Source organism: Odocoileus virginianus, chromosome 4 (genome assembly GCF_023699985.2).
Source record: "Odocoileus virginianus isolate 20LAN1187 ecotype Illinois chromosome 4, Ovbor_1.2, whole genome shotgun sequence".
Taxonomy (NCBI): Eukaryota; Metazoa; Chordata; class Mammalia; order Artiodactyla; family Cervidae; genus Odocoileus; species Odocoileus virginianus.
This window is the reverse complement of record NC_069677.1, coordinates 35,437,465-35,465,431: the sequence shown is the minus strand read 5'-3', so window position 1 is coordinate 35,465,431 and position 27,967 is coordinate 35,437,465. Positions and strand designations below refer to the sequence as shown.

At 37.1% G+C, this 27,967-nt stretch overlaps 1 protein-coding gene and 1 non-coding gene across 5 annotated transcripts in view; one reads left to right on the top strand and one right to left on the bottom strand.

The window, feature by feature from the left end:
* SPATA16 (spermatogenesis associated 16) overlaps window positions 1-27,967 on the bottom strand; it is a 237,896-nt gene that overhangs the window by 194,991 nt on the left and 14,938 nt on the right. For all 4 annotated transcript variants that reach the window (XM_070465891.1, XM_070465890.1, XM_070465892.1 and 1 more), the window contains exon 2: window positions 19,457-20,074. In XM_070465891.1, coding sequence (XP_070321992.1) covers window positions 19,457-19,978 — 522 coding nt within the window. In that variant the 5' untranslated portion in view covers window positions 19,979-20,074. The remainder of the gene's footprint in view (window positions 1-19,456; window positions 20,075-27,967) is intronic.
* Window positions 15,381-15,452, top strand: TRNAC-ACA (transfer RNA cysteine (anticodon ACA)). Its single transcript has one exon. It is a non-coding gene; the product is annotated as a tRNA-Cys (tRNA).

Sequence of the window (27,967 nt, the reverse complement as noted above, 5' to 3'; positions counted from 1 at the left end):
AAAAAGAAGTTGAAAAACTTATATTTGTAAAGTGAAAAACAAAGCTTTTAACTTAAAATGAATTGATTTTAAAATGATGTTTGAAGACCTAGTCCCCATATTTGAGAAACTGCAGATCAGGTTATTAAAAGCAGATGCAGCGTAGGCATATTCATGGACAACTTTCCAAGGTTCTTTAGGTTTTTTCTGTGCATCTTGCAAACATCTTGGCTAATAAAATGTTGGCAATCTATATTTAAAATTTTTATGCTCATTCATGAAATAAAAAATCTAGGAACTACAGCTCTAGATGATGTCATATGCCATGGCATCTCATTCTTCCTTCATTGGAACACACACCACATTTCATTTTCATTGTTTTTTTTATTTCTGAATGAGAATCCTCATGAAGGGAGACCCCCATGGATTGCATCCCCAGAGCCTGATGCAATGCCTGGCATAGAACAGGAACACAATAAAATTTTGTTGAATGACATTGCATTATGCAATAAAAATTTGTTTGCAAGATGTACTTTTTGTTCTGGATTATCTTTTTAAGGATGTTTGTATATTGAGCAGCTTTGGAAGAGAGAGGTCGCATTTGCCTCTGGAGAAAAGGAAAGGCATGCTTAGTATTCATTGTAAATGATTCAGGTTCCCTAAACTTGAGGTTCTTCTATAATACACTCCATAGTGGATGCAGGTATCCATCAGACCTCGTCTGAATCACTCCTGTGGGACTTGGGAGATAAGAGGGGCCGAGGAAATGTGATGAGGCTCATGCTACTTGCTTGGCCATGAATAATGAAGTCCTTTTGTGATCCAAGAGTCTCATGCCTTCTGCTGCCATCCGTGAACTGCGTTAGCTTGCAAGCAGAGTATATCTCATACTCTTCACAATTCTTCACAAGACAATGGTAGAGAAGGAAGCAATTTAGCATATACTATGTTTTCCATGAATCAGAAGGTGCGGTAGGTAGAACATAAGCTTCCCAAAGACGTTTACATCCTATCCCCTGGAATCTGTGAATATGTTATGTATTGAGGAGAGGAGGAATTGCAGATGGAATTAAGGTTGCAGATTGGCTGCCTTCAAGATCAAGAGGTTATCCTGGATTATTTGGATGGGCTCAATGCAATCACAAGGGTTCTTTGAACGTGTAAGAGTGAGGCAGAAGAGTCAATGTCAGAGTCAGGAGAGAAATTGCACTGTAGAGTTGAAGGTGATGGAAGGGGCCACAGGCCAAACAATGCAGGCAACATCTGGAAGCTGTGCAAGGCAAGGAAATAGAATCTCCAATGGATCCTCCAGAATGAAAGCCGTCCTTTTACTATGCCTTAATTTTAGTACAGTGAGTCTCATTTAGTCAGCGAGCCTTAGGTAATAAATTGTGTTTAAGTTGGTGATTTTTTATAGCAAGCTCAGAACACTAATACAGAGGGGAATGTGTTAAGCCTTCCTGACAGGGAAAGTTTTGGGTTTTTTCCTCCTTGTCTGCCTGGTTTATGCTCATCCTTTGGGCCTCAGTTGAAGTGTTCTATCTTTTCTAAGGAGAGTTCCCTGTTCTCCCTTTCTGCAGTAGCCCCTCCTGATACTTTCTTTCAGAGCATGATTTTTGTACAAATTACAATTAAAATCAGGTTCTGATGTAATTTTTCTGCAACTAAAACCTTATACATAGCTCAAGTTGTGATTGAAGATTGTCATTGTACTTTTTTGGTGAACTAAAACCTTATACATAGCTCAAGTTGTGATTCAAGATTGTCATTGTACTTTTTTGGTGAATGTCTACCCTTCATTCTAAAACTATTTTCTTCCTATATTTTTAATTTAAAATGTCCTTTGAATGAAAGGATGTTGTTAGAAGGCAATATAGTTAACTCTTGAACAAGTTAAAGGCTCCAACTCCCACACAGTCAAAAACCTGTGTTTAACTTTACAATCAACCCTCCATATCCTTGGTTCCAGCTCCACAGATTCAACCAACTGTGGACCATGTAGTACTGAAGTGTACATTTAGTGAAAAACATCCGCATATAAGTGGACCTATCCAGTTCAAACCCAAGCTGTTCAAGGGTCAAATGTAGTAGCTTTTAAAATCTTTTCAGTGCCTTTTCTTGGCTAGTAAAATGTTGGCAATATATATTGACCCCCATTTTAAAAATATTATGCTCATTCATGAAATAAAAAATCTAGGAACTACAGCTCTAAATGATGTCATATACCATGGCATCTCATTCTTCCTTCATTGGAACACACACCACATTTCATTTTCATTGTCTTTTTTATTTCTGAATGAGAATCCTCATGAAGGGAGACCCCCATGGATTGCATTCCCAGAGCCTGATGCAATGCCTGGCATAGGACAGGAACACAATAAAATTTTGTTAAATGACATTGCATTATGCAAGAAAAATTTCCCAGAGATTAACATGTACATAATGATACTGGAAGTATTAAGATTATATTCAGCATGCAAATGCCACAAGATAAAAACCTTCAAAAGTTATTCTTTTTGAGACAAAAACAGCCATTGCCTTTGCATACTCCTAAAATTATACTAATATTTCCAAATCAGTGACCTCAAAAGAATTGATATTCCTCATAAAGATTTCTATGTAACAGATTTCTTTTAGATCTTGGTAATAATAAAAAGATTATCTCTTCTCATGGATCAGTATTGTTTAAAATTAGTAAATGAATTAGTTAACTAACTAAATGAATTCCTTTTCCCTTTTTACCTTGGTTTCTAATCAGTACAGAATAAGTTTCTTGATTTACTTTATTTCCTCTTTTCCATCCTACTTTATCTGTCCCTTCTCTATTTGTCCTCTTTTTCACTTGTGTTCAGTTCAGCCCCAGTTGTGTCCGGCTCTTTGCAACACCATGAACCGCAGCATGCCAAGCCTCCCTGTCCATCACCAACTCCTGGAGTTCACCCAAACTCATGTCCATTGAGTTGGTGATGCCATCCAACCATCTCATCTTCTGTCGTCCCCTTCTCCTCCTGCCCTCAATCTTATTACTTTGCTTTTATCTTACTTAGGTTTCTTTGTATAGTAAGCTAACACTTGTGCTTTCTGGGGGAAAAAAAAAAAGAATTAAGGTACTAACTAGTTCAATCACTGATATATTGAGTCTCCAACACACTAGGCTTGTCCTACACACTTTCGTCTAATTTTGTCTGATGTTCTCACAGTAAGAATAACATCCAATTTCCCACTGAGCAGTTTACCTGGTAACTAGTTAAATAAATGAATCATAAATGTTTAAAGTCAAACCCCTTCTTGGACTCTCTATATACTCTATATAACATTGTAAAAAGGAATGTCATTTTGAGCTAAAGGGGAATTGTAAGTATATAGCTGTGAACATTCAGTAAATGACCATAAAAGACAGACATACATTATCTAGCAGGTATATATTTTTTATATAAAAGCTAAAATGTACCAGGACAGGTTTCCCTATGAAATGATCCTAGAAATATATATAATATCAGAGTCTTTTCTAATGAGTCAGCTCTTCCCATCAGATGGCCAAAGTATTGGAGTTTCAGCCTCAGCATCAGTCCTTTCAATTAATAAAGGGTTGATTTCCTTTAGGATTGACTGGTTTGATCTCCTTGCAGTCCAAGGGACTTTAGCTCCAAATATTTAGCTCTGCTGCTGCTGCTGCTGCTAAGTCGCTTCAGTTGTGTCCGACTCTATGCGACCCCATAGACGGCAGCCCACCAGGCTCCCCCATCCCTGGGAGTCTCCAGGCAAGAACACTGGAGTGGGTTGCCATTTCCTTCTCCAATGCATGAAAGTGAAAAGTGAAAGTGAAGTCGCTCAGTCATGTCCAACTCTTAGTCACCCCGTGGACTGCAGCCCACCAGGCTCCTCCGTCCATGGGATTTTGCAGGCAAGAGTACCGGAGTGAGGTATCTTTAGCTCTAGTTAATCACAAAGGGTACTAGTAAAAAGAATATAAGCTTTTCTATTGGATCAGTATGTGACTTTATGAGAGTTTGTTATTTTGTTTTTTAATCAAACACCAATTTCTGTGAAGTGGGAGTAGGAAGGAGAAGTGAGGGTGGAAGGAGCTTCTTCCTGTGATGGGCAGGCCACAGGGGTGAGTAATAGACCCCTCATAGCCACCTCAGAACATTTCCACTTGATTTTTCTAAATTTATTGAGCTCATATTCAGCCATTGGTTGTAGGCATCTGTTCATTAGTGTATGCCCTTTTAATGATTATGCTGTGATTTGGCTATGTTGATTATAAAATATTTGGAATACCACTCATGGTTCAATGTAGGAATTTATTTGAAAAGTGGCTCAACTACTGAGTAGGCAGCATTATGTAATGGTTATAGTTACAGTGTGTTTGGAATCACATAGTCCTAAATTCAGGCTCTAATTCTACGACTAATAGGTAATCTTAAGCAAGTTATTTGACTTCCCAGAGGCTTAATTTTGTTATCTGCAAAATGGGTCTAATGATAATCCTACTTCTTTGGGTGGTTGTGAGAACTGAAAGAGGTGTAGTAAGTAAATAGCTGGCAGACATTAACCACTTAAAAATGCTGACTTAAGCACACAAACAACAGAAAATCGAGTTAAGACTAAACCTCTAAGTATTTGAATGGAAGGAATTTCAGGACAATAGAAAACAATTTTTGGGGGGGGCAGGGTATGGAAATGTTTCTTCTCTCCATTGTATCTTAGAGATGAAGAATGAATAAAAATAATTTTAAAGTCACCGGTGTATCTATAATACATCTATAGATTTCAGATATTTTCTTAAAACAGTAATCCTGGAGGCAGTTACCACTCAAAGATCAGCAGTGATATCATGGAAGGCAAACAGCTTTTCTATCAAATCACTCCCACCAGTCAGCGGGAATTCCAAGTTGGGTATTATTATTGACCAAGCCATTATTGACAGCCTCTTTGTTTCTTGTTCTAAAATAATATGAAATAGGAGGAATCACATTGTTTGAAATCACATCTATTTGAAATCAATGGTTTACACCAGCCACTAATTAAAATATAACACTTTCAACAAATTTGAACAAGGAAAAATTCATCCAGAATTCATATAACAGCACTACCATATGCTACCTATAAAACACATTATCAGATGAATATTCCAGGTGAAATCTACCTTAAGCATGTTTATTTTCCCTCTAAGGATTTTCTAGGAGAGATGACAACACTAGACCTCGTGTGTTAGAAACAACATCAAAATATAAAATATTACAATTTTAAATAACACACAATTCCTAAAGAACCAAAAATTTTACAGTCTCTAAATATAAGAGAAATTATGCTTTTATACAAGAACCTTACTACTAATAAAGAGTGTTCTGATTTTTATGGACTAGGAATATTTTTTTTCTAAATGTTATTGCTTAACTACTCTCCCATTTCTTGAAAATATGAGCATGCACTTCATTTTAAAGACATTTACCTCACACTGTAAGAAATGGCCAATCAGGTCAGCATTGGTGCTCCTAAAGGATGGTAATTGAGTTCTAATGCAAGTTTATAACCCAATGCAAATTAAAGGAAGTTGTTTTCTCCTACTCTGCAAAGAATCACCAGAATTATATAAGGGAAAACTTACTTGCCCACAAGGTACTTTTAAGACTTGTTTTGAATTTAAAACCATCACACTCCCAAAACAACACCAATAGTCCATTAGAAATTTGGGGTTTATAGCACAGAAATACATAGAAGAGCCAATGGTGCTTAGACATAGTAAAAGATTCTCGACTCATACACAGTAAAAGAAATGAAAATTTATTTTGTACTGATTTTTAAAAGGCTATTATTTTGGAAAAGATTATAAATTGGATAACATATTGGTTTGGTGAGAATAAAGTAAAATAAGTCTTATGCAAAGCTGATGGAAGTGTAGCTTGGCAGTAATTATTGAAATTTCAAATGTGCAAACTCTTAGATTCTAATGTGAGAAATGTCTCCTAAAGACCTGTCTGCATTCATTCAAAATGACATGTGCACAAGGTTATTAATTACAGCACTATTTCTAAGAACAAAACACTGGAAGCAATCCAAATGTTCATCAATGGAGAATATGCATCTTCCATATACTGAAATATTAGGCAACGAATAAGATGGGGAAATATATGCTGATATAAAGCAGCATCTAAGACTTATTTCTAAGTAAAAAAAATAAAGTTGCAGAAAGAATATGTACTTCCATGTTGCTTGTATTTATTAACTTAAAAGATAAACAATGATTGACCATTTGGAGGGAAATTGGCTGGCTGGAGGAGAGGGCTATAAAGGAGTCGTTTGCATACTATTTTATACCTCTTAAATTTTGAACTATATGAATATATTACCTATTCAGAAAAGTAAGTGAGAAACTTCAAATATATAATCCGAATGCAGTGAGTGACCCACCTCACACTAGAGAGTCATGATGTGTGGCAGTGAGCTGATAATTGACCCAAGGATTCCACTGTGCATGTTACTGTCATCAGGGTGCACTTAAGTGGAGGTCAAAAACCTATCACAGCCACCTACACCTCCCTCCAGCTTCAGCTAAGCCTTTTGGCATTCTTTTTCATTTTTTCACATTCCTCCTTTGACAGCCTGAATTAACTAACAGCAGTGCTACAACTGTGTGATGCCATAAATGGACATCCCCACATATAAGATCCTGTTCCCTGGATGCCACCTCTGAGAATTCTGCCTAAATCCATCACTTACTGGTAGGAAGCTGCTTTAGAATACGCCCTCAGTATTCATGCTGCTAAGGTAGAGAGAAATATATAGTAACGCAGTTTTAACGTAGCCATGAGGATGACTATCTACGGGAGCCAGAAATGCTGAGCAGGTCCACGGTGCCAGCAATGGCTTCCGGTACTCTAAGCTGATATGTATCTCAGGTGTTAAGAGATCATAATATTTTATTACTTCTTTTGATTAAGTGGGTAAACTTGATTGCTGCTTCCATAAGGCATGCACACAGTAGGGCATTTCCTTCATTCCTAACTTGAGATTCAGATCAGGGCTGAGCTACTTTACTTCAGGTATCTTTTGTTTGGGCCATTGCTGAGTGAAGTTTTAAAGTTAGAAAACAATTAAAATAAAAACAAAAGAACCAAGTGGTGTGAGGTTACCAGCTTTCAACATTCACCCTTTATGAAGGCATCAGAAGGTGTGAATGTTGACTGTTACGTTAGTTTTCATTTTTCACCATTATGTTTGGTACTTAAGAACATGTATTTGTTGTTTAAAACCTTCATGCCAGCACATAATTACCACCCTATCACAAAGCCAGTACTCTAGGAAACATCCCAAATAGAGTACTAAAAACACACAGTATACACACACACACACACACACAATGTTAATAAAACTACTGAGAATTCATATCTATCAATATTCTAATTTTTTAAGTACTCACATTAGGGTAATTCCTTTATTAAAAAGATGTGCTTATCTCTATATGCATATGTATTGATATATTTCCTCCTAAAGTAGTCAAAAACAATTATTCAATAATAGTTCTAGTATCAAAAAAGAAGAGAAAAATCCCATAAATATAAATGAACATGTCAAGATATAAAAACAACCTTGCTGACTAACTTTAAGGGTATATTATAAAAGTGATTTATCATCGCAGCAGTTTACATAATTCTAATAATTCTTACTGCCTTCTGCTTAGTGATTAGTTGTACATACATTGGAAAAAAGGACACAGTAGAGGTACAAGTAACCAAAAGAAGAAAATATGACCCTTAACTTTGCTGGACATGAAAACCCTCTTTCCACTTCTTTTCTTTCAGACTAAGGCTTGCTGAGTCTGTCACCAAAAAAAAAAAAAAAAAAAGTGTCATCCAGCTGTTCTATCATAACTCTATCAGACTCATGACTATTTCCTCACATCTACTAAGATTTGACACCTGGATTATGGCTCCTCTTTGCTCTTTGTCCCAGAATCATCCTAAGTGGCTTCAGATGTTCAATATCCAGCTGTGAAAGTGACTCATCTGATATCTTGGCTTCTCACTTTTTTTTTTTTGAAACTCCTGAACTCTCATTTAGTAACCCAATCTCGTGGAACTTCATCTCTCAAATCTCATACTCCGGACTACTCCTTGGCCAAATCTCCTAGGCTTTCAGCTCTTTCACTCTCTTATCCTCAAATGCCTTTCCTTTAACTGTCCATCCCTGGACGATTACACCCCCTCTATTCTGTCCTTTCCTGCCCAGCTGAGAGCCATAGTCCACTATGACGACCATTCCATCATCACTAGTCACAATAATTCTGCCCTCTCATCCATTTTATCAAAACCTCAAGTCTTGAGTCAATGAAAATTTTTGGATGCACAGAGACACATTGTCAAAAATCATATAACTTGGCAGTTTGCTCTCACTGTGAATTCTTGGTCCCTCTTCTGAGGGAGGCCTCGAGGAATTAGTCTTTTGTCTAATTTGTCTCTGTGGTCTATCCAGTCTTTCTCAAATTCTCCAACTGCTTTAAATTCAATTAAAAAATTTAGAAATTCACTCAAATTACCCTCAATTCATGAAAACTCTTTCTATACAGTAATGTATAGCCCAGAGACTGAGCACCGTCTTTGTTGTCGACATACACTAGTGACATAACAAAAATAAACATGCAATTGATACCACCATTCCCCACATTAATCCTTTTGGGAGACCTCCTGTTATTTACTGAATAATGTCCAAGATCTTGACAGGGTACTCATTGCCTCCTGGCTACCTACTAGCTCTTCTAGCTTAATTTCTCCCATTCTGCCTTGGACTTTCTACCATGCTGTGCTTAGCTGCTTAGGCGTGTCCGACTCTTTGCGACCCAATGGACTGTAGCCCACCAGGCTCCTCTGTCCATGGGATTCTCCAGGCAAGCATACTGGAGTGAGTTGCCATGCCCTCCTCCAGGGGATCTTCCCAACCCAGGGATCGAACCCAGGTCTCCTGCATTGCAGGCAGATTCTTTAACAGCTGAACCACCAGGAAAGCCCTTTCTACCATAACACTCTATGTATTCCTGTTTTACCCTGGCATTTTCTCTTTTTAGTTCCTTAGTTTCTCTCTTTAGTTCCTCTCCTTTAGTTACTTATCCCCCCGACTGTTTCTCCCTAAAATCAATACTTGGATCATGGCAAATAAAATGTCTACTATAAGAGAATAGTTATATTACAGATGTAGCTGGAGAAAGGATAAAGAACAATAATATTGGAATTGAAATCTTATACTTCCTTGTAGATCTTGTAGTAAGCATCATAGTGTTGATAAAGTAGTAACTACTCAATATATTTTTCACTGATTCTCAATCCTTCCTTTTATTTTTATTTTTTACATTGTTACTTCCCTATCCTAGAACTCACTGATTGCCTTTAACGCCAATTCCAATTTCCTCTGCCTGGTTTTTAAGACCATCCTATATCTGGCTTTATTGCTTCACCCTTATTTCATACTAATGCCTTCTTCTGGCCTGCCCATCTCTTTGCTGTCCTTATTCAGTTTCATGCTTCTTTCCTCAAGTTCTCCATCCTACTGATAATGTTTATCTCAAATATCACACTCTGTTTCTGTCCCCTCTACCCATTCCAGTTTTCCATTCTTTTTTTTTCCCCCCAGGATCATTCAAACTTTTAAATTCACCCCACATCCTCTTAGCATTTCCATGAGTACTTTATGCATTCTTATCTTTTTATCTTTAATAGAGAATAATAATAGTTGTCAACTCACTGGGTTACTGTGAGAATTAGAAGTGTTGGTATAGGTGATGTGCCTGCCAGAGTTCATGCTCATAGATGTGTATCACAAACTTCATCAAATGTTCTCATCCTAAATCTTTGTTCTACACGGCCATTGCACATCATGAAACACTTGATAGGTTTCTAATTTCCTTACAGTTATAGAACTTCTGTCTAAAGCTTGAATCTAAGTTCCTTGAGAACCAAATCCTGTCATATACTGTGTTCTTACCACCACATCACCTGACAAGTAGATAGAAAGTAGTAAGGAAGTAGTCACTTAACTTGTAGATGATTTCTTGGTAAATCTTATCCCACAAAATCAGCGATTAATTACTAATGGATTAGTAGCATAATTTGAATCATCATCATCAGCATAGCCTAGAAGTTATTTATTTCTGGATATAAATTATACATTGGTGGTAGCATCCAAATATATATGAATCCAATGTTCTTGGTATTCATAACAATTCATTCAAAATAGGGAAACCATACTGAGACCGTGTAATGAAAGTTTGTTTCCCTTTCTGTATTACACCCTGCCTGTCTACATCCTATCCTGATAGAAACAGAACCATCTCTCAGGTGGAAAGAAAGTTCTTCTCTATTTTAGTGACTCTCAAATTAGGCAACAGAATAGGTAAACTAGGTGATTAAATAAAGTTTTTTTCCTAACTTTCTTCTAGATAATCTGAATCAAAAGAGTAACCACAACCTTACTCTGTGCTACATTCCTGTGAACAGATTTAAGTGAATCTCATATGCTTGGTACCTGCAGAGTCTGTTTGAACATCACACTGTGTTGTGTATGAAGGCTGGAAAGGAGTAGGGGAAAGAAAAAATTGTGGTTTTTCAACTGTATCTGGCTTGGGAAGCCTTGCAAGAAGTTTAGAAAGTTAGATAGAGAAATGTTGGGCAATATTATCCATATTTGGATAAGAATAATTTTTTTTAATGTGTGTGAACCTCAACATGGAATCATCAAGTTCAATTACAATTTAGGGTTGTGCAAGGTTTCAGTGAGTGAGTTGGTTAAGTTTTGATTCACAACAGTGTAAACAGAATTAACTGCATTTAAAAATACACTAACATTTACTGTAATTTGAAACAAACCCCTAACAACAACTCATAAACTATGAAAATGACCCTGTTCACTAAAGAGATCTTGCTCAGCTTCCTATGGATTAATAATTATTTTTTGTGCGGTAATCACTAATGGGATAAATTTAAAGAAACATTCTAACCAACCACTGACTGGTGTTTAGTATCAACCTATTTTATTAGTGTTAATAGAAAAGTAGTTATTAAGTTCATTTGCCTTTTTAAGTGGATATGAGAAGATTGTTTTAAATGTAAATTTCCAAAGAATAAATTTTCAAGACAGTAATATTTACCTTTTTAATTGATGTTTTATAATAGCTTTAGAATGTTTAGATATTATTTCTCTTAATCCCCTTTTAAAAAGCACACATGGGTTAACATCTATTGTAGGTAATTGTGAAAAAGAAAGATCTTCTATGCTAGCAGTTCTCAACTGTTTTTAACTATTTTAGGAACTTAAAAATACCAGTGCCCCGAGCATAGTCATTATCTGAACCCCAGACAGTTGTATCTCAGGCTCTCTGAGAGCGAGTTTGGGCACCCTATACAAGTATATTTAATGTCACTTCTAGGTGATTGAAATTATGTCAGGAATTTTCAAAGTTTATAATATTTTTATATGAAATGTGATTCTTCTTTCATTCACAAATGTGATACAGATTACACTGTAGTCTTATTTATAGAAAAATTCTCCCAGTCACCTCTTTCCCTGACATTCTACCACAATGGGAAAACCCCCTTGAGGGCAGGGACTAAGTTTTAAATATATTTGTATCCCCTGCATCTAGTGCTATGTCAGGCTGAAACAGCCAATGAATGTTAGGGGTATTAACATACCTTTTTCTTACAATGACAAATCTTGCTCTTTTAGAGATTATTTTTATTTAATTAGTGCTTACTTAAAAGTTGTCTTAAAGTTCAACATTCAAAAAACTAAGATCATGGCATCTGGTCCCATCACTTCATGAGAAACAGATGGGGAAACAGTGTCAGGCTTTATTTATTTGGGCTCCAAAATCACTGCTGATGGTGATTGCAGCCATGAAATTAAAAGACACTTACTCCTTGGAAGGAAAGTTATGACCAACCTAGACAGCATATTAAAAAGCAGAGACATCACTTTGCCAACAAATGTCCATCTAGTCAAGGCTATGGTTTTTCTGGTGTTCATGTATGGATGTGAGAGTTGGACTGTGAAGAAAGCTGAGTGCTGAAGAATTGATGCTTTTGAACTGTGGTGTTGAAGACTCTTGAGAGTCCCTTGGACTGCAAGGAGATCCAACCAGTCCATCGTAGAGGAGATCAGTCCTGGGTGTTCATTGGAAGGACTGATGTTGAAGCTGAAACTCCAATACTTTGGCTACCTCATGAGAAGAGTTGACTCATTGGATAAGACCCTGATGCTGGGAGGGATTGGGGGCAGGAGGAGGAGGGGACAACAAAGAATGAGATGGCTGGATGGCATCACCAACTCGATGGACATGAGTTTGGGTAAACTCCGGGAGTTGGTGATGGACAGGGAGGCCTGGCGTGCTGTGATTCATGGGGTCACAAGAGTCGGACCTGACTGAGCAACTGAACTGAACTGATAGAGATATATCTAATTTTGTTATTTTACTTTGGTGATTAACAGAGGCATTTGTTTTGTATTTTCCTGCTATGTAAATCTGCTAGCACTTAAAACATATTTTTATCATTAATTAATTATATGATGCCTCCAGATGGAACAAAGATGGCAACAAACATGATAGAAACTGAAATGTTCAATTCTGATCTGACCATACAGAGTTCAAGTGACTTTATATGTGAGAACTAGGAACAAAATGAACTGCCTCTAGCATAACAATTTGTGCATTTAAGTGAAAGTTTGTATTTTTTGTCAGAAGCAGTTAATAGTTCAAAATAGTGTTTGATTTAGATTACTTCTTCTAAAAGGGTATAGAATAAAGTAAAAAGCAGTGAATTATTTTGGTCCCTTGCTTTGATTAAATATAGTCTTTAACAGAAACTATGAAATTTTAATGTTAATTAAAGAAAAAAAGGATATGGGTTAACTACCAAAAGGATATGGGTTAAGGATATGATGATAAACTACTGAATTGGACAAAATCCTTTGGGGCATTAAAGTTTTAAATTGAATACGTACTGTACAAAGAAATACAATGACAGCTTGAACACAGATTTCGAGCTCATCATGTTTTCCAACAAGCAGTCCTGTGTGAAAGCATCTTGTGATTGGTCTTTAGTTCTTACCATTCCTGCTTAACAGTGTTTTAAGAGGTTCAGAAAGTTGCTCAAAGTCACAGAGCAATTAGGTACCAGAAGCACCATCAAACAGATAATCTGACTCCAAATACTCTAGTGTTTTGTGATGACTCTATCATCATAGCTCTGGACCCTCATGGCCACCTAAGCTCATCTATGTGATCTAGATACCTGCAAGTGCTTACTGCCTGGACAGTGGCAGGCATTTGCAAACCAACCAGTGTGTGGCATAGATATCTGCTACTTGAGTGTTCCCTGGACCAGAGACATGGACATCATTTGGAGCTCATTTGAAACGAGGAATCTGGATGCTCTATCACAGACCCCCACATATTCTGATATTCTGTTTTTAAAAAATGATACTCCTATACAACTTTTATAAACTGTTAAGTATGAAAAACAAGAAAGTAAAGATATTCAGATATGAAATTAGGACACAGGAATTTGATCGCAGCCCTGCCACAAACTAGCTGGGGCATTTGTAAGCTTTTTTTTTTTTAACTTTTTAGAGCATCATTTTTTTTTTTTTAATCTGTGAAATGGGGATGATAATATCTGTTTTGAGGGTTTTTGTGATACTTATCTAAATACATAGGCCTGGGCCCCAGCAGGATTTTAAGAAATGAATACTGAATCCCTTTGCAGATCCACAGATGGGTAAAAAGACAGCTAGCTCCAGGGCACTCCACGAATTTGGTGAACTCTCGATTTCCTGATTATGTTGACTAGGAACTATCTGTGTTAGAATCCATTTAAATTAAGCTTTCTGGGATGTCCACATTTTCATGCCCTAGAGATTTGCTACAGAATTATTCTCAGAGCAATTATAGGTAAGGCGGCCCTATAATGAGATATCTTTGCTACTTCATTAAATAAACCCCCTTGGATGGGCTCCAAAATGGACCTGCCTCATACCAAATTCCATTACACTGGAAGTAATCTCATAAGAAGGCCCTGGTGTGGGTTCAATCGTCCTGCATGCTGAATGTTTACCATAAAGGAAATGTGTTCTAGAACAGTGATTCTCAAAAACTGGTTCTCAGACCAGGACTTTATTGATCTAAGGGGCAATGAAAAAAAAAAAAAGACAATTTAGTCAACTTTTCATAAAGTTGAATTATAATCTATTTTAAAAATACCCTTCATTCTGAGAGTATGCCCTATTTTGAGAGTATGCCCTTTCTATTTTCTATCTTTTTTGGTGTTAAACTGCTCCATATTTTAATGAAATAATGAAATTTTAATGAAATAATATAGCGATAGCTATTTTTGTGATATTCTTGCACAATACAAATATGAGGTCAATCCTCTCGCCTCTCCAACTTTAAAAAAAATTAAGGTCCTTGAAATCCCAAATTCCAAACAATTGTTAGAGAAAAATGCTTAAAAGGAAATTCTTTCCTATGAAATTCAGTGCAGTTCAGTCACTCAGTCATTTCCAACTCATTGCGACCCCATGAACTGCAGCACGCCAAGTTTCCCTGTCCATCACCAACTCCCAGAGCTTGCTCAGACTCATCTCCATTGAGTCGGTGATGCCATCCAACCATCTCATCCTCTGTCATCACCTTCTCCTCCTGCCTTCAATCTTTCCCAACATCAGGGTCTTTTCCAATGAGTCAGTTCTTTGCATCAGATGGCCAAAGTATTGGAGTGGGCAGCCTATCTCTTCTCCAGCAGGGCTTCCCGACCCAGGAATCAAACCAAGGTCTCCTGCATTGCAGGCAGATTCTTTACCAATTGAGCTACTCAGAGAAGCCCTCCTATGAAATTAGCAAGGAGCATAAAGCATTTTAAGTTGGAGACCAAAGTGTAAAGTTTTCCTTTTATGGCAAATTTGTGCAGTGTCAGCATCTCACAGAGTGTGATTCTCATCTCATCTCCTTGAACTGCTATGTGTACCAGGACCATAGTGGTTAAGGTGGTGAGCTCTGAATCAGATTGCCTTGGTTCAGTCCCTGGCACTACCACTTCTAGCTGTTGATCCTTGAGCAGGTGATTTAACCTTTCTATCCCTTAGTTTCCTCATTAGCATAAAAGAATAATAGTTTCATCTCATATGCTTATTGTGAGAATAAAATGTAACATTGAATGTAAATACTCCCAGGATGTAAAATACAATACCTGACACATGGAAAGAGCTCCATAAATGTGAGTTATTACTCTAACTTCACAGAACAGTGACTGGAGCACCAAGATGTGAAAAAAAAAAGCACCTTAAGGAGTTCCTGCATGATGAAATTGGAAATGAAAATTCCGTTTGGTGAGGGATAAGTTGTGCTCTGAGTTTCCCTGGTGGCTCAGATGGTAAAGCGTCTGCCTACAATGCAGGAGACCCAGGTTCGATCCCTGGGTCGGGAAGATCTCCTGGAGAAGGAAATGGCAACCCACTCCAGTATTCTTGCCTGGTAAATCCCATGGATGGAGGAACATGGTAGGCTACAGTCCGTGGGGTCGCAAAGAGTCGGACACGACTGAGCGACTTCATTATCATTAAATTGTGCTTGATGTTCTTTGGTTGGTTCAGTGGGATTGTTTGAAGCTGTGTGTCTTGAAGGGTGTGTATAGGTCTGTTCTACTTCAAAAGGTGGAAGCCTCTGAGTTACTAAGATCCTATGAGTAAGGCTGAAATGATGGCATGGTTTAGGTTGCATGCCACATTATTATTGGACTTCTTCGTAATTTGAGTGCTTTTCTTATAAATGACAAAAATGTGATTAGTACATTCCCAGACCTTTAAGTTTTCCTATTAGCAAAACCCTTCAGGTGTTTGCTAATAATTATTCTTTCCCTATGAAAGTTCAACTAGAATGTTTATGAATTAATCTCTTCTAACTTTTTATTGACGGCCAAGAAGTTCACTGGATGGTTGTATAACATCCCTGACTCAATGGACATGAATTTTTGCAAACCCCAGGAGATAGTGAAGGACAGGAAAGCCTGGCGTGCGCAGTCTGTGTGCTGTGCTTAGCGCTGCAGTCTATGGGGTCACAAAGCGTCGGACACAACTTAGCAACTGAACGACAAGCAATTTATTGCCTAATGTGCCTCATTGGCCCATGAGGCCAATGTCTTTATTTTTTAATAGAATCTGTAACATTTTAATAGAGGGTGAATTTATACGGTTGTTCTTTAAAAATTATAGGTAATAGCATCTAGGCATAAAACTGTGATTTCACATGAATGTATGCTTTTTAAAAATCTTTCAGTTTATACCTTTTGCCCATCTGGTGTGTTTTCTGCTGTGATTTCAAACATGGGAGCAAATGATGACTGATTTTAGCAAAGATTGAGAGTCACGGAATTAGTTTCATCAAGCACATTTAAATAAATGCCTCCTATGTTCTGAAATCCTAAAAGATTAAAGTTGGCTGCTTTTTGGAAGCTAAACTGTTATCTTCTGAATCACTGCATATCATTTTATCTTATTCATTATAAAATGCCATGAATTTACTTGTCTAGTTACCATGTTATAAAAACAAAAGGAGTTAAGACTTTGTCAAGAGCACAGAGAAACTAACACAGAAGTAGAACATTCCTGATGGATTTATTAGATGAGTTGGAAATTACTGTCTATTAATAGTCATAAATTTCTAGTGCCTTTCCCCAGTTTTTACTTTTTCTTTTCATGGTCTTACCTTTAACCACAAGCAGCCTTCTGTGTATTTCTACAGCCTGACTCTGTACCTGTACCACTCAGTTGCCAAGCATTTTGTATACCTCACAGTGCCCCCCCCCAATATAAAATAATCACTCACAGGAGAGTTGCTAGTTATCCTTCAATAGCCATGTCCAGTCTTCCCTTCTTTATCAGTAATAGGACCCCTGAATGTTAGGGCCATTGGGAATTAAACTGTACTTCTCAGCATTTCTTGTAGGTCTGTGCAGCCACATGACCAAATATGGGTCAATATAAAAAAATGGAAATGGTGTGTGCAACTTCCCTTGAAGTGTGCTTAGAAGGACACAATGTGACTCCTTCCTTCCTTTTGCCCTTTCCTGGCTGGTTAGAAGGTGGGCATGATAAAACCAACAGAAGCTTTCATTTTGGATTCTGAGGTCACAGCCATGTCTTTAGGAACAAAATAGAATCTAGTACCTGATGACCATACTGTACCAGTCCTTGACTACCTAACATTTATGTGAAAACAAACAACTCTCTTGCTTTTGACACAGGTATTTTGGGTTTTTGCCATTTGCAGCCAAACGTAATTCTGACTTCACACACTGAAATATTCACTGATGCATCTATCTTTCAGGTGTGATCCTTATCATTATGCCTTGGTCTCTGTCATTCATCCTATCTCAGTCATGGTAGGACCTAAGGAAAAGCAACAGATGCATGAAGTAATACCTGAGAACACTCAGTATGGAAGCAACTAAATTCAACAGAAGTTAAATTCAGGAGAAGAGAGTTGAAAAGGTTAAATAGCTTTCCTATTCCTAGTAACTTTGGTTTATTAAGAGACATTCTAGGTAAGATTTCAAAAGTTAACTCCCAGGATAATTAGACAAAAGCTAGGCCAGATGTCTAAGCTAAGTTTTGGTCTCAAAATAATTACCTTTGTTAATTACCAGTAATTAGTGTCAGCATCCAACACTTTCCTAAAAACCCTTAAGAGAGGGGGAGGTAGAAGGGGAAGAGAGAGACAGAGGGAAAGGCAGAGACAGAGGATGTGCACAACAGAGTCAAAACACTTAAGCATATTCCAGTACAATTACACATCTTGGGGTCATTAAAACCTGATTCAAATTTTACAATTTTGAACACTGGGATTTATGGAAAAAATGGATATTTTCTTCTAGTTAATGCAAATACCTTTTGCTTCTCTAACTAGACTTAATTTGAAGTTTATGTTCTTTCTTGTTTTATACCTTTTATCCCCCATGGCCAAAATGATTCTTTTCCTCTATCTGGAAAGGAAAAAATTACACCTTTAACCCTGTAATAATAGAATTACATCTTTAACCCTGTCCTTTCCCCTAAAAAATTTTCAGCTGAAAATAGTCCTAGCAGAAATGCCCATGGTCCTTCCTGAAGTCTACACTTAGCTTCCTTTCCACAGTCAATAGCTTCTGTTCTTTAGCTGAAAGAACAGCAGAGGGTTCTCAGTGCTTTGAAAAATAATTTGGGGGCACTTTTTACATAGTTCAGAAGTTTACAAACTGTATTACTCTTCACTTGTGTAAATGACCCTTAATAAGGACAGAAGTATTTATAGATGCATCTGTTTGTATGCTACCTCATCACTTCATGTCTCTTTGGGCCTTCTTTTTTGTGCCTAGGTTTTCTTTTTCAATATTTAGGGGCACATTTTCTTGTATTGTTCATTAATAACTCATTGTAGACGTAGTCATTTTTAACCTTTGACTAAGTGTGGAAGTAACACTTTACTCTTTAAATCTTCATCACAAAATCTCACATTTGACTCCTGCACGTGGCCCTGGTTCCATGGTGGAATAGTCATGCATTAAAACCATTTCCATTTAGCTATTTACTGGTTTGTCTCCCTCACAGACTGTTAGAGGAAAGCTACCATGTCTCAACTCATTTTTTATATCTCCAGTGGCCACCAGGCATATATAAAATGCATTGAAAAAAAATTTTTTTTAATTAATATGCAGTCACCAATATTGCCAAGCCAATGGGAGTTCTGGCTGCATACTTTAGTCCTTTTATAAGTTCAGTGATTCACGAGATGGTGCATTTCTTCCTGTGACCTTTTTTTTGTGTTTTATTCTTACATCTGTTTTAGCCCATGGGCTAAATCTTTATGCCAAAATACTGATCAACTTACCTGCTTACAGAGAGAAAAATAATTATTCATAAAGCTCACTAGCAGGGGAAGGGAAGTGAAGTTTGATGGTAAGGTGAAATGGTGTTATTTTGTTTTTAATCAGTATTATCAGTATAAATTATCAGCCCATGCTAAAAGTAAGATGGTTATGTTTAATCATGAAGACTACATATCAAAAGGGGATAATATGTATGCTCATTAACTGCCTATTTCTAGGGAATCTATATTCTACCCACCACTACTGTATTGAAACTTTAAGGCTTTTATAGGTGTACATTGAAATTGCAAAACCAACTGCATTTTAATATATGTTACCATTTCACTGCAGTGTTAGTTAGGGAAAAAGCATGAAATATGCTTTTGGGCTGATTTCTATATGTCAAGTGCACACAGGCATATTAATTTGCAGGCACATTGTATTGGTATAAACTGAGGACTGAAAAATCCTGATATTCAATATTTTCATACTGTATTTTCATTACAGTATGATCAGAGGGGCTCACAGTAATCACAACTTTCCCTTTCACAGCTTACTGTCACCAATCTATGTTTTCTCTTACCCCATACCTCCAGTGCTGTTCTGAACTGTCCTGCTGCCACGGCATACTTCTTCTGTCTATAGCAAGAACTGGCATCCTTTAAGGCTACCTGAAGCCATTTGTCAATCTGAGGCAGAACGCTGAAATTAGGTCCACGCAAAGGGTCCACTATTTCAGCAGCTTGGCATGTTGGCTGATTCCCAGTGGATGGGCCGCACTCTACAAACTCATAGCTCACATTCTCTTCATCAACGTAGACCAACTTCCCCTCCACATCCATGATATTCTTTAAGGGGATATGAGGCAGGGGCATGGTGATCAACAGACTGTCAAGTTCTATTATCTTTGCCTCTTTCTTTCCAGCTGGCTTTTCATCACCTTCTGCCTTCCGTTTAAAGGCCACTTTCTCTAAATCATTGATTTGTTTTTCTTTGAGACTCTTTGCCATTTTTATTCTTTCAACTGTGATTTCTACCTGTTTGTCTCCACAGCTTTTCTTAATCTCTTGTGGCATTTCCAGGATGCTGGGTGGGTTTGCTAAAGTGGACATTTTGTTGCTTGTGTTTATCTTTGGAACAAGACCCTATTTATTGTATTCTCCAAGCTCCTACTGCTTCCTGAATCCACTGATTGCCCTTTAAAACACCTGTAAGGGGGTGAGAATAAGAAAAATAATTAAAACAAAATTTTGAAATTCCAGTGGTTTTAGTCAGACTATAGTTAAATTCATTGAAGATGCTGCTTGATTCATTGTAGGTATTTATCACCTTAAACTGAAACTGTATAGACAGCACCTGTTTACTGTTTTACTAGAGAAGTATATGTTTCAGTCTCAAAATTCCCCAAGAATGTGTTGAAAACACATTTAGACAATGTCTTTAAAAATAATCACCTATAGCTGAACAACACTGAATGAATATTTTCATGGGGTCCTCAAACTCATTGAATAGGAAAACCTTATACATAACCACTGAGGGAAAAAAAGGCCTAAAAAAAAAATCTATCTTGATCTTAATTTCCTCAGAAAGGCAGGTGGTCTAGAACTCATTATAAAATATACTGCTAACCTGCATAATAGACTGGGAATCTAAAGAAACCACAGCTGCCTCCTCTGAAAGGCTTCCAGAAATGTTATGAGCACAATGTTTCCTCAGTTTGTTTCTCCTCTTATTAATGGGAATCTCAAATTGAAACAGCTTTAAAGGTAACTATTATTTGGCACGGACTTGAAAGCAGAAGAACATAGCATTCACCCTCTCTTTAAAAGGAGCCACAGATTGAACTTGAGTCTACTGTATTCATATTTTGGTAGCAATGGTATCAGTATCATAATATATGAAGATGAGATATTTTCTTAAATTACAGATGTTCAAAAAATATAACTAAGAGTTATTTGATTCAAAGATGTCTGATACTATTTCTGCTTCTAGATTAGTTTCAAAATATAAAATGTGTTAAACTAGTAATGGTATAGTTTGGTTGGTATCTATTTTTAAGACTCTTTTACCTATTGTATCCTGTTCTGGAAATAATTCTGTAGTATAAATAGGAATAAGGAACAAATTTTTCAAGGAAACTAAGGGACAGAAATATTAAGTTGCTTTATATGAGTCATGCTGTTGGTCATTAGGAGAACCTGGATCGCTATTTCCTTCCTGGGACTTCCAGTCACTAACTCCTGGTCTGGAGTACTTCCTCTAAGGCATGCTGTTGTTTAGGATACCTAATAGGAGACTTAGAACACAAAGAGAAGAGAAAATGTGAGAAAGAAGAGCCAAGTATGATAAGATAACAATCAAATAAAAGCTAACATTCTTGCTTCTTTTCAACTATTACAGGGTCATTGCCTGACTCAAGATAAAGTTTTGACTAGCTTCTCAAGTCTTATGATTTTGTTAATCATAAGATGTTGATTGATGTTGATTATTTTCATCTGTTTGCTTGAAAGACAGATATGCCCCAGAAAACCTTTAAAATGATCCTGAACTTTGATAACAGTAATTTTTGGAAAAGTGTAGGAAGATACAAAACTGTATATATGACTGTAACCTTTGAGGCACTTTCCTCCTCCCTACCACACTGAACTTGGGTCATCAGAAATGGTTCAGGTCAAATGTGGACACATCAAAACATCTACTGTGATGATCCAAATTATCTTATAGGAAAGACTGGATTTCAGCCCGCTATTTGAATGTTAATTTGCAGAAGTTAAACACTAGAAAAATATTTCCCCAGTGATATGTACTGATGTATTAGTACATTGTGTCTATGTGGGAGAAAACACCTAAAAGATTAAAAATTTTACCAGTCTGTGTTATACTCAGTATCGAAGGAAATGGTTATGGCTGGGCATCATTCGACCCATCATCACAGTGTTACTACATTCAGTAAAGGCCCTGTTTTCTTTTCCTCTCTTGATTTCATTGCTGGTATCCAGTATATCTTTTGGACCACTAATGTGGCTACTCAGGGTAGTGAGGGAAAAACTCTTTACCATCACTCTATCTTTATTTGCTCTTTTATGCCACATATGCTTTGGTTTGAGAAAAGTTAGCTTCATCCTTGAATTAAGATCTCCAGTGGATGAAGACTCAAGATATACATCTGTACCAACAAGCTTCTTTCAGTAGTAGAGCTATAGAAATGGAAGTAGCAAAACTCCAATGCCATACATACATTATATGATTTTTTAAGGGCTTTATAAAAATTTGAGTAAGATTTATATACCAAAAGGTGGCTAAGTTCCAAACTCAGCTTGTTTCTTACCAATACTAGAGAAATTATATTTGTGTTCCTCTCTTGTCCAGTACTATCTGCAAAGCAAAAGAGATGTGATGTCCTTAAACCTTGTTTAAAGCTCAAAATACCTGATTTTAAGGCTCTCTGATTCATATTCATTCTTACAATCAGCTTCAAATATAAAAACAGGAAATATGGGCTATTTCAAATTTTAAGCTATTTAAAAATGTTCATAGTATCTCCTGGGTATCTTTTCTAAACTCTCTCTACTTCAAGCATAGTAGCTAAAATATGTGAGATTATCTGTAGTTGGTTGTGGCTAGTAATTCTTAGTGTCTACAGCAGCATTACCCATCTCTTCTGCATTTATTTCACCTCTTGAATACATAAACTTATCTTTACAACCACTTCTTATAGAAGATAACTGTTCTCTCTTTCTCCCTCCTTCCCTCTCTCCCTCCACCTCTTCTCCTTCAAATTCCCCTTCTCCAGTCTTCCTGTCAGTTGTCTGCATCGCCAACCCAACTATGCAACTTTTTACTTTGCAAGAAAGTTTGATTGTTTTTTCAAGAAACAGACTTCTGAGTATTTCTCATCGGTCCTTAAATGTCTCTATAAAGATCACAGTTTTGTTCTTCAGTGCAGTTTTTTACAACAACAACAGACAGAAAGAAAGAAAAGAAAGTGAAGTCACTCAGTCGTGTCCGACTCTTTGTGACCCCATGCACTGTAGCCCACCAGGCTCCTTCGTCCATGGAATTTTCCAGGCGAGAGTACTGGAGTGGGCTGCCATTTCCTTCTCCAGGGGATCTTCCTGACCCAGGGATCGAACCCCAGGTCTCCTGCACTGCAGGAAGATGCTTTACCATCTGAGCCACCAGGGAAGCCCCAAACAACAACAGAGGAGGAAGAAATGTACATGGCATATACAGCAATCAGAAGGAAAATATTTGTGACATTTTCAAACATCTGGAAGAGTAAATATCCCAAATTTGCCCAAGAAACACATAATTCAGGTCCCCACAAAAACCAAGAATAAATATCCTAATGTCTAAAAGTGACCTATATGTACAGGTTGAAAAAGTATGGCCAAACCCAACCAATATTTTTCAGTGTTGTTCTAAATCAGGTGACTTCAGCTTCAGATTTAGAGCCGATTCTTTATAAAAATTGTTGCATGTCTACAAAAGTGTTATGAAACTGTTCACTTACAGCTTTTTTTTTTTTAAATATACAACACCATTTAAATAATCTGGAATTTAAGGCCTTTTACCAGCTAGCTCAATGTGTGTTACCAGACTTATTTAGCACACCTTCTGCAAACTGCTCTGTAGTCAAGCTGAACTTCTTGTTACTTCCAAAAAAGATACTTGTTTTCAGTCTCTCTGCTAAGAATTCTCCATTTCCCTGTTCTTGTCTCATTCTACCTGTCCAAACCTAGCCAGAAGTTTTCCATCTCTCCCTCCTCAGAGTAATAATAGCATTTACAGTCCTATTTTCTACATTATGGTTATATGTGAATGACTTATTTCTTCCACCAAGCCCCCTAAAAATAGAAATATGCTTATCTTGACATTAGTTCAGTGCTTTTCATAGAGCAGGCATTCAACAGATGTTGATCAGTAATGGATTCTGTGAATCAAAGACTAATTTAAAAATTTTAAGGGAAATAAATTAGATTTTTTTTAAAGGTTTGGTTTAATTTTCTAAGAGTTGTTTCTGAGGTGGTTTTGCTAGATTTTGTTTGGTTTTGTTTTAAATTTGGTCCTGGGTAAAGTACATTTTCTTCTTTGATAGTTCAAGTGAATCATCTACCAACTAGATTTAAACTATCAACCTCTTCAGTATTTTTTTTAGTACTCAAGTTGATTAACATGACATTAGTCAGTGTTCCTAAGGCACTGAGTTACATTTCAATCATTACTTCAATAAAAATACATTTAGAGAAAACTATTAGATAATCATTATGTATATCAAAGAAATATTCACTGATAACATTCTGTAAAAATGCCCATTCTTTCATTTAGAAGACTGTAAAATTGATTTCCTCATAGAGGCCATGTCTTAAAAAATCTCCAGCAAATATTGATATGAAACAGAACAATCTTGAAGGTTTTATAATAAATGCAGGTACTAGAAACAAAGGTTAATGTTCAATCATTTCCAGAGGGTAACTGTTGAAAATTTATTCAGTGGATTTTCAACACATTTATTTTTTCTGAGAGCATTTAATTAAGCATTCTGTTTTATGTGGGAGATTCTATCACTTCATAGATACAATCAGTGGTTTACATGGCTGTTAGTATGACAAATTATTTATTAGCATTTTGATTGAAATCAGCAGCTTAAACATGGGCAATTCAGAAAAAGAGAATACTTAAAAATTTGCTCTCTGAAACATTCAACATCACAGTTGCTATGGTTTTCTTTCTTTAAAAAAAAAAGAAAGGATCTAATTTTAACTTGCTGTTAAATGTAAGAGAGACATTATAAGGAAAAGCATCTTGCCTGTTAGTCCACTAGTACACCTTGATATTTTAAAAAGCACACTACAGAATATTTCTTTGATTCAATAATAATCTATTGGACACCTACCAAGAGAAATGTACCATGCTATGTGTTATGAAGGAAACCAAGGATGACCAAGACAGGATTCTTGGCATTCTAGAACTCATAACTGGGGGTGAGGGTGTAGGATGGAGAGAGGAATGTATAGGTAAATAACTTGATATAGAGCAGACATTGTCTAAAAAGACTGTGAAGTGCTGAAGGGGCAAGAATGCATCACAATCCCTTTTTTTTTTTTTTAACTTTTATTTTGTATTGGAGTATGTGCGCACTAAGTCACTTCAGTCCTATCCAGCTCTTTGTGATCCTATGGACTAGAGCCCACCAGGCTCCTCTGTCCTGGGATTCTCCAGGCAAGAACACTGGAGTGGGTTGCCATGCCCTCCTCCAGGGAATCTTCCTGACCCAGGGATTGAACCCATGTCTCCTGTGTCTCCTGCATTGGCAGGCAGGTTCTGAACCACTAGCACACCTGGGAAGCTGATTAACAATGTTGTGATAGTTTCAGATGGGACAGTGAAGGGACTCAGCCATATATATGTGTGTATCCATTCTCCCCCAAACTCCCCTCCCATCCAGGCTGCCACATAACATTGAGAAGAGTCTAATCCTTGGAACCTAATAGGTCCTTAGTACACTTTTGTCACTGAAAGGCGTGCATGGGTGAGGTGAGTAGTATGGTAGCAATAATGAACATGCTTCTGTGGGAATGGGAGACATGCAGTTGAAGAGATTTGGTTTTGGAAAAGGCAGAATGAGAGGTGTTCCTATACAGTCAATTTTTCTTCTCTTTTAGCCAAGTAATCATAAGGAATAGTTCACCATTAATCGGGAGGGAGAATGAATTGGGCTCACAATGCTTATTAAGAAACACAAAATAAAACATACTGTGTAGTGTTATCTGAATAATAATAGCACCCAACAGTTACTCCCAGTGTACAAGGTTATCTCACTAGATTATTCCATTTGTTTCTCACAACTTTTTTGCATAAATATTGTTACCCTTATTTTACTAATGAGGAAAGCAAGTGATTAAACAACTTGAGGGATCACAGATAATTTAGACCTATAACTTTAACTCGGGACATTTGATGTCGAATTCCATGACTTTTGAACCATAGAATAATAAATTCCTCTGCATTTCATCACCATTGATCGGGATTTATACTTTCTCTACTTTAAAAAACATTTTTTTTCAAAACTGAGTAACAAGGTGTTCAATTTTACCACTGTTTTTATTGGGTGGACTTTCTATTAAATGGAAAAAGAATTAATTGGCAATTTATGGCTAACAAGTATATGAAGCAGATTTGTTGAGAGAGGCATTAGACATTTTTAATAAGATCATTAGTTGCAAGTGTATGTATGATCCTGTTATATTCCAGAAGTCATTAAATTCTGAAAAAATAATGTGGGCACTACACTTCCATATGAGTGGGGGATTCCAGACTTTATTATTTTTTTTTTTTTTTTGATTCCAGACTTTAAATTGACAAACCATTTGCTGATCACAGAGTCACCAAATGGTAATAATGGCCTCAAAGCAACTATGCTTCTTTGGACCTGGTACATTGTGAACATTTGCTGTGTTGCATCAGAGAGCATTAGAAAGGTGCCTTCATTGTTCATGGCATTACACAGTGGAGAGAGCATTCAGTTCGGAGTTGCACAAAAACTTTGAATTCTAGATATATTATTTATAGACTGTGTGTTCTAGGAGAAATTATCCAACCTCTCTAAACATTATTTTCCTCTTCCAGAAATGGGAATGATTGGATACAGGAGAATCATGTGAGAATCAAATGAGATAATTGATGTAATGGCACCTAAGAGAAGAAGTGAGGTAATTCCGCATGGGGCCTCCTTGAACATGCCTCCACTCTTTCAAAGGTTAAACACTTTTGTCTCAATCCTGAGTCTCTAAACCTCTCAACCACTGTGCTTCTGCAATTGTCACTTCCTCTCTTGCTTAATCCATTAATGTGCACACAGATCTAGCAACACTTTAAGGAAAAGCAAACAAACCTTCTTGCCTCCACATCTCCTTCCTGCTGCCATCCCATACTGCTGCTCCCCTCCACTGCAAAAGGACTGAAAAGAGTTTTTTATATTCTCTGTCTCCACTTTTTCATCACATATTTTCTTCCCCAATCCAGTCTCTGCAGACTTCACTCTTTCCTACTCCATTAAGACTGCTCTGACAAAGGCCATCAGTGACTTTCACGTTGCCGAGTATCTCATCTGCCAGACCTCTTGGCAGTACTCTTAACTGGTGACACTCTCATTAGTGGAACATCATCTTCCCTTCTACGGCAACTTGCAGTTCTAATTTTCCTATTACTTCACTGACCACTCATTCTTGATCTCCTAGGCTGGCCCTTCCTCTTCTGTTACACCCGACAGCTGGGGTTGCTTTTTTTCTCCATCTGCATTGTCTGGTTAGGTGATCTTGTCCAATCCTGTTGCTTCAAATACCATCAAAAGCCCAAAACAAGTCTCTTAAATCTCATCTTCAGTTACCCATCACCCAATCTTCCCCATTCCAGTATAAGCCCCCATATCCATTGGCTAGAACAGAACCTTATGAGTTTTCTTTCCTTCCTTTCTTTTACTTAACTCCATTGTCCAATCCATCATGAGGTCCTACTGACTCTTTCTTTCAAAGGTCCACCTCTATCCATACCCACGATGATACTTTCCAACCCCATAATTTCTTGCCTAGATTACTGAAATGATTTTCTTGCACACAGCAGCCAAGTTATCCTTCTAAATGAAAATCAGATCCCACCATGTTCTTGCTTTAAATCTTTAAATGGCTGCCCACAACACCTAGAATAGAATAAAAACCTCTTATACCTGAAAATTCATCATGCATTTCCTGCTTTGTCTACTTTGTTTCATCCACTTGGCTTTTATTTTGTTCTGTTATTTTAACAAGTTCATTCCCACCTTGGAGCCTTTGCACTAGTTGGTCTATGAGCGTTCTCTTCATTGTGCTTTTCATATTATTCAGATTATAGCTTAAATGTCTGTTCCTAAAGAAATCTTCTCTAATTAAAGTAACTCCCCCAGTCATACTGGAGAACCCCATGGACAGAGAACCTGGCAGTCTTCGGTCCTTAGGGTTGCAAAGAGTCGGACACGATTAGGTGACTTAGCCTAGTCTAGCCCAGTCATATATCTTTTAAATCTCACTATACCACTTATCACAGTGGTATATTTACTCATATAT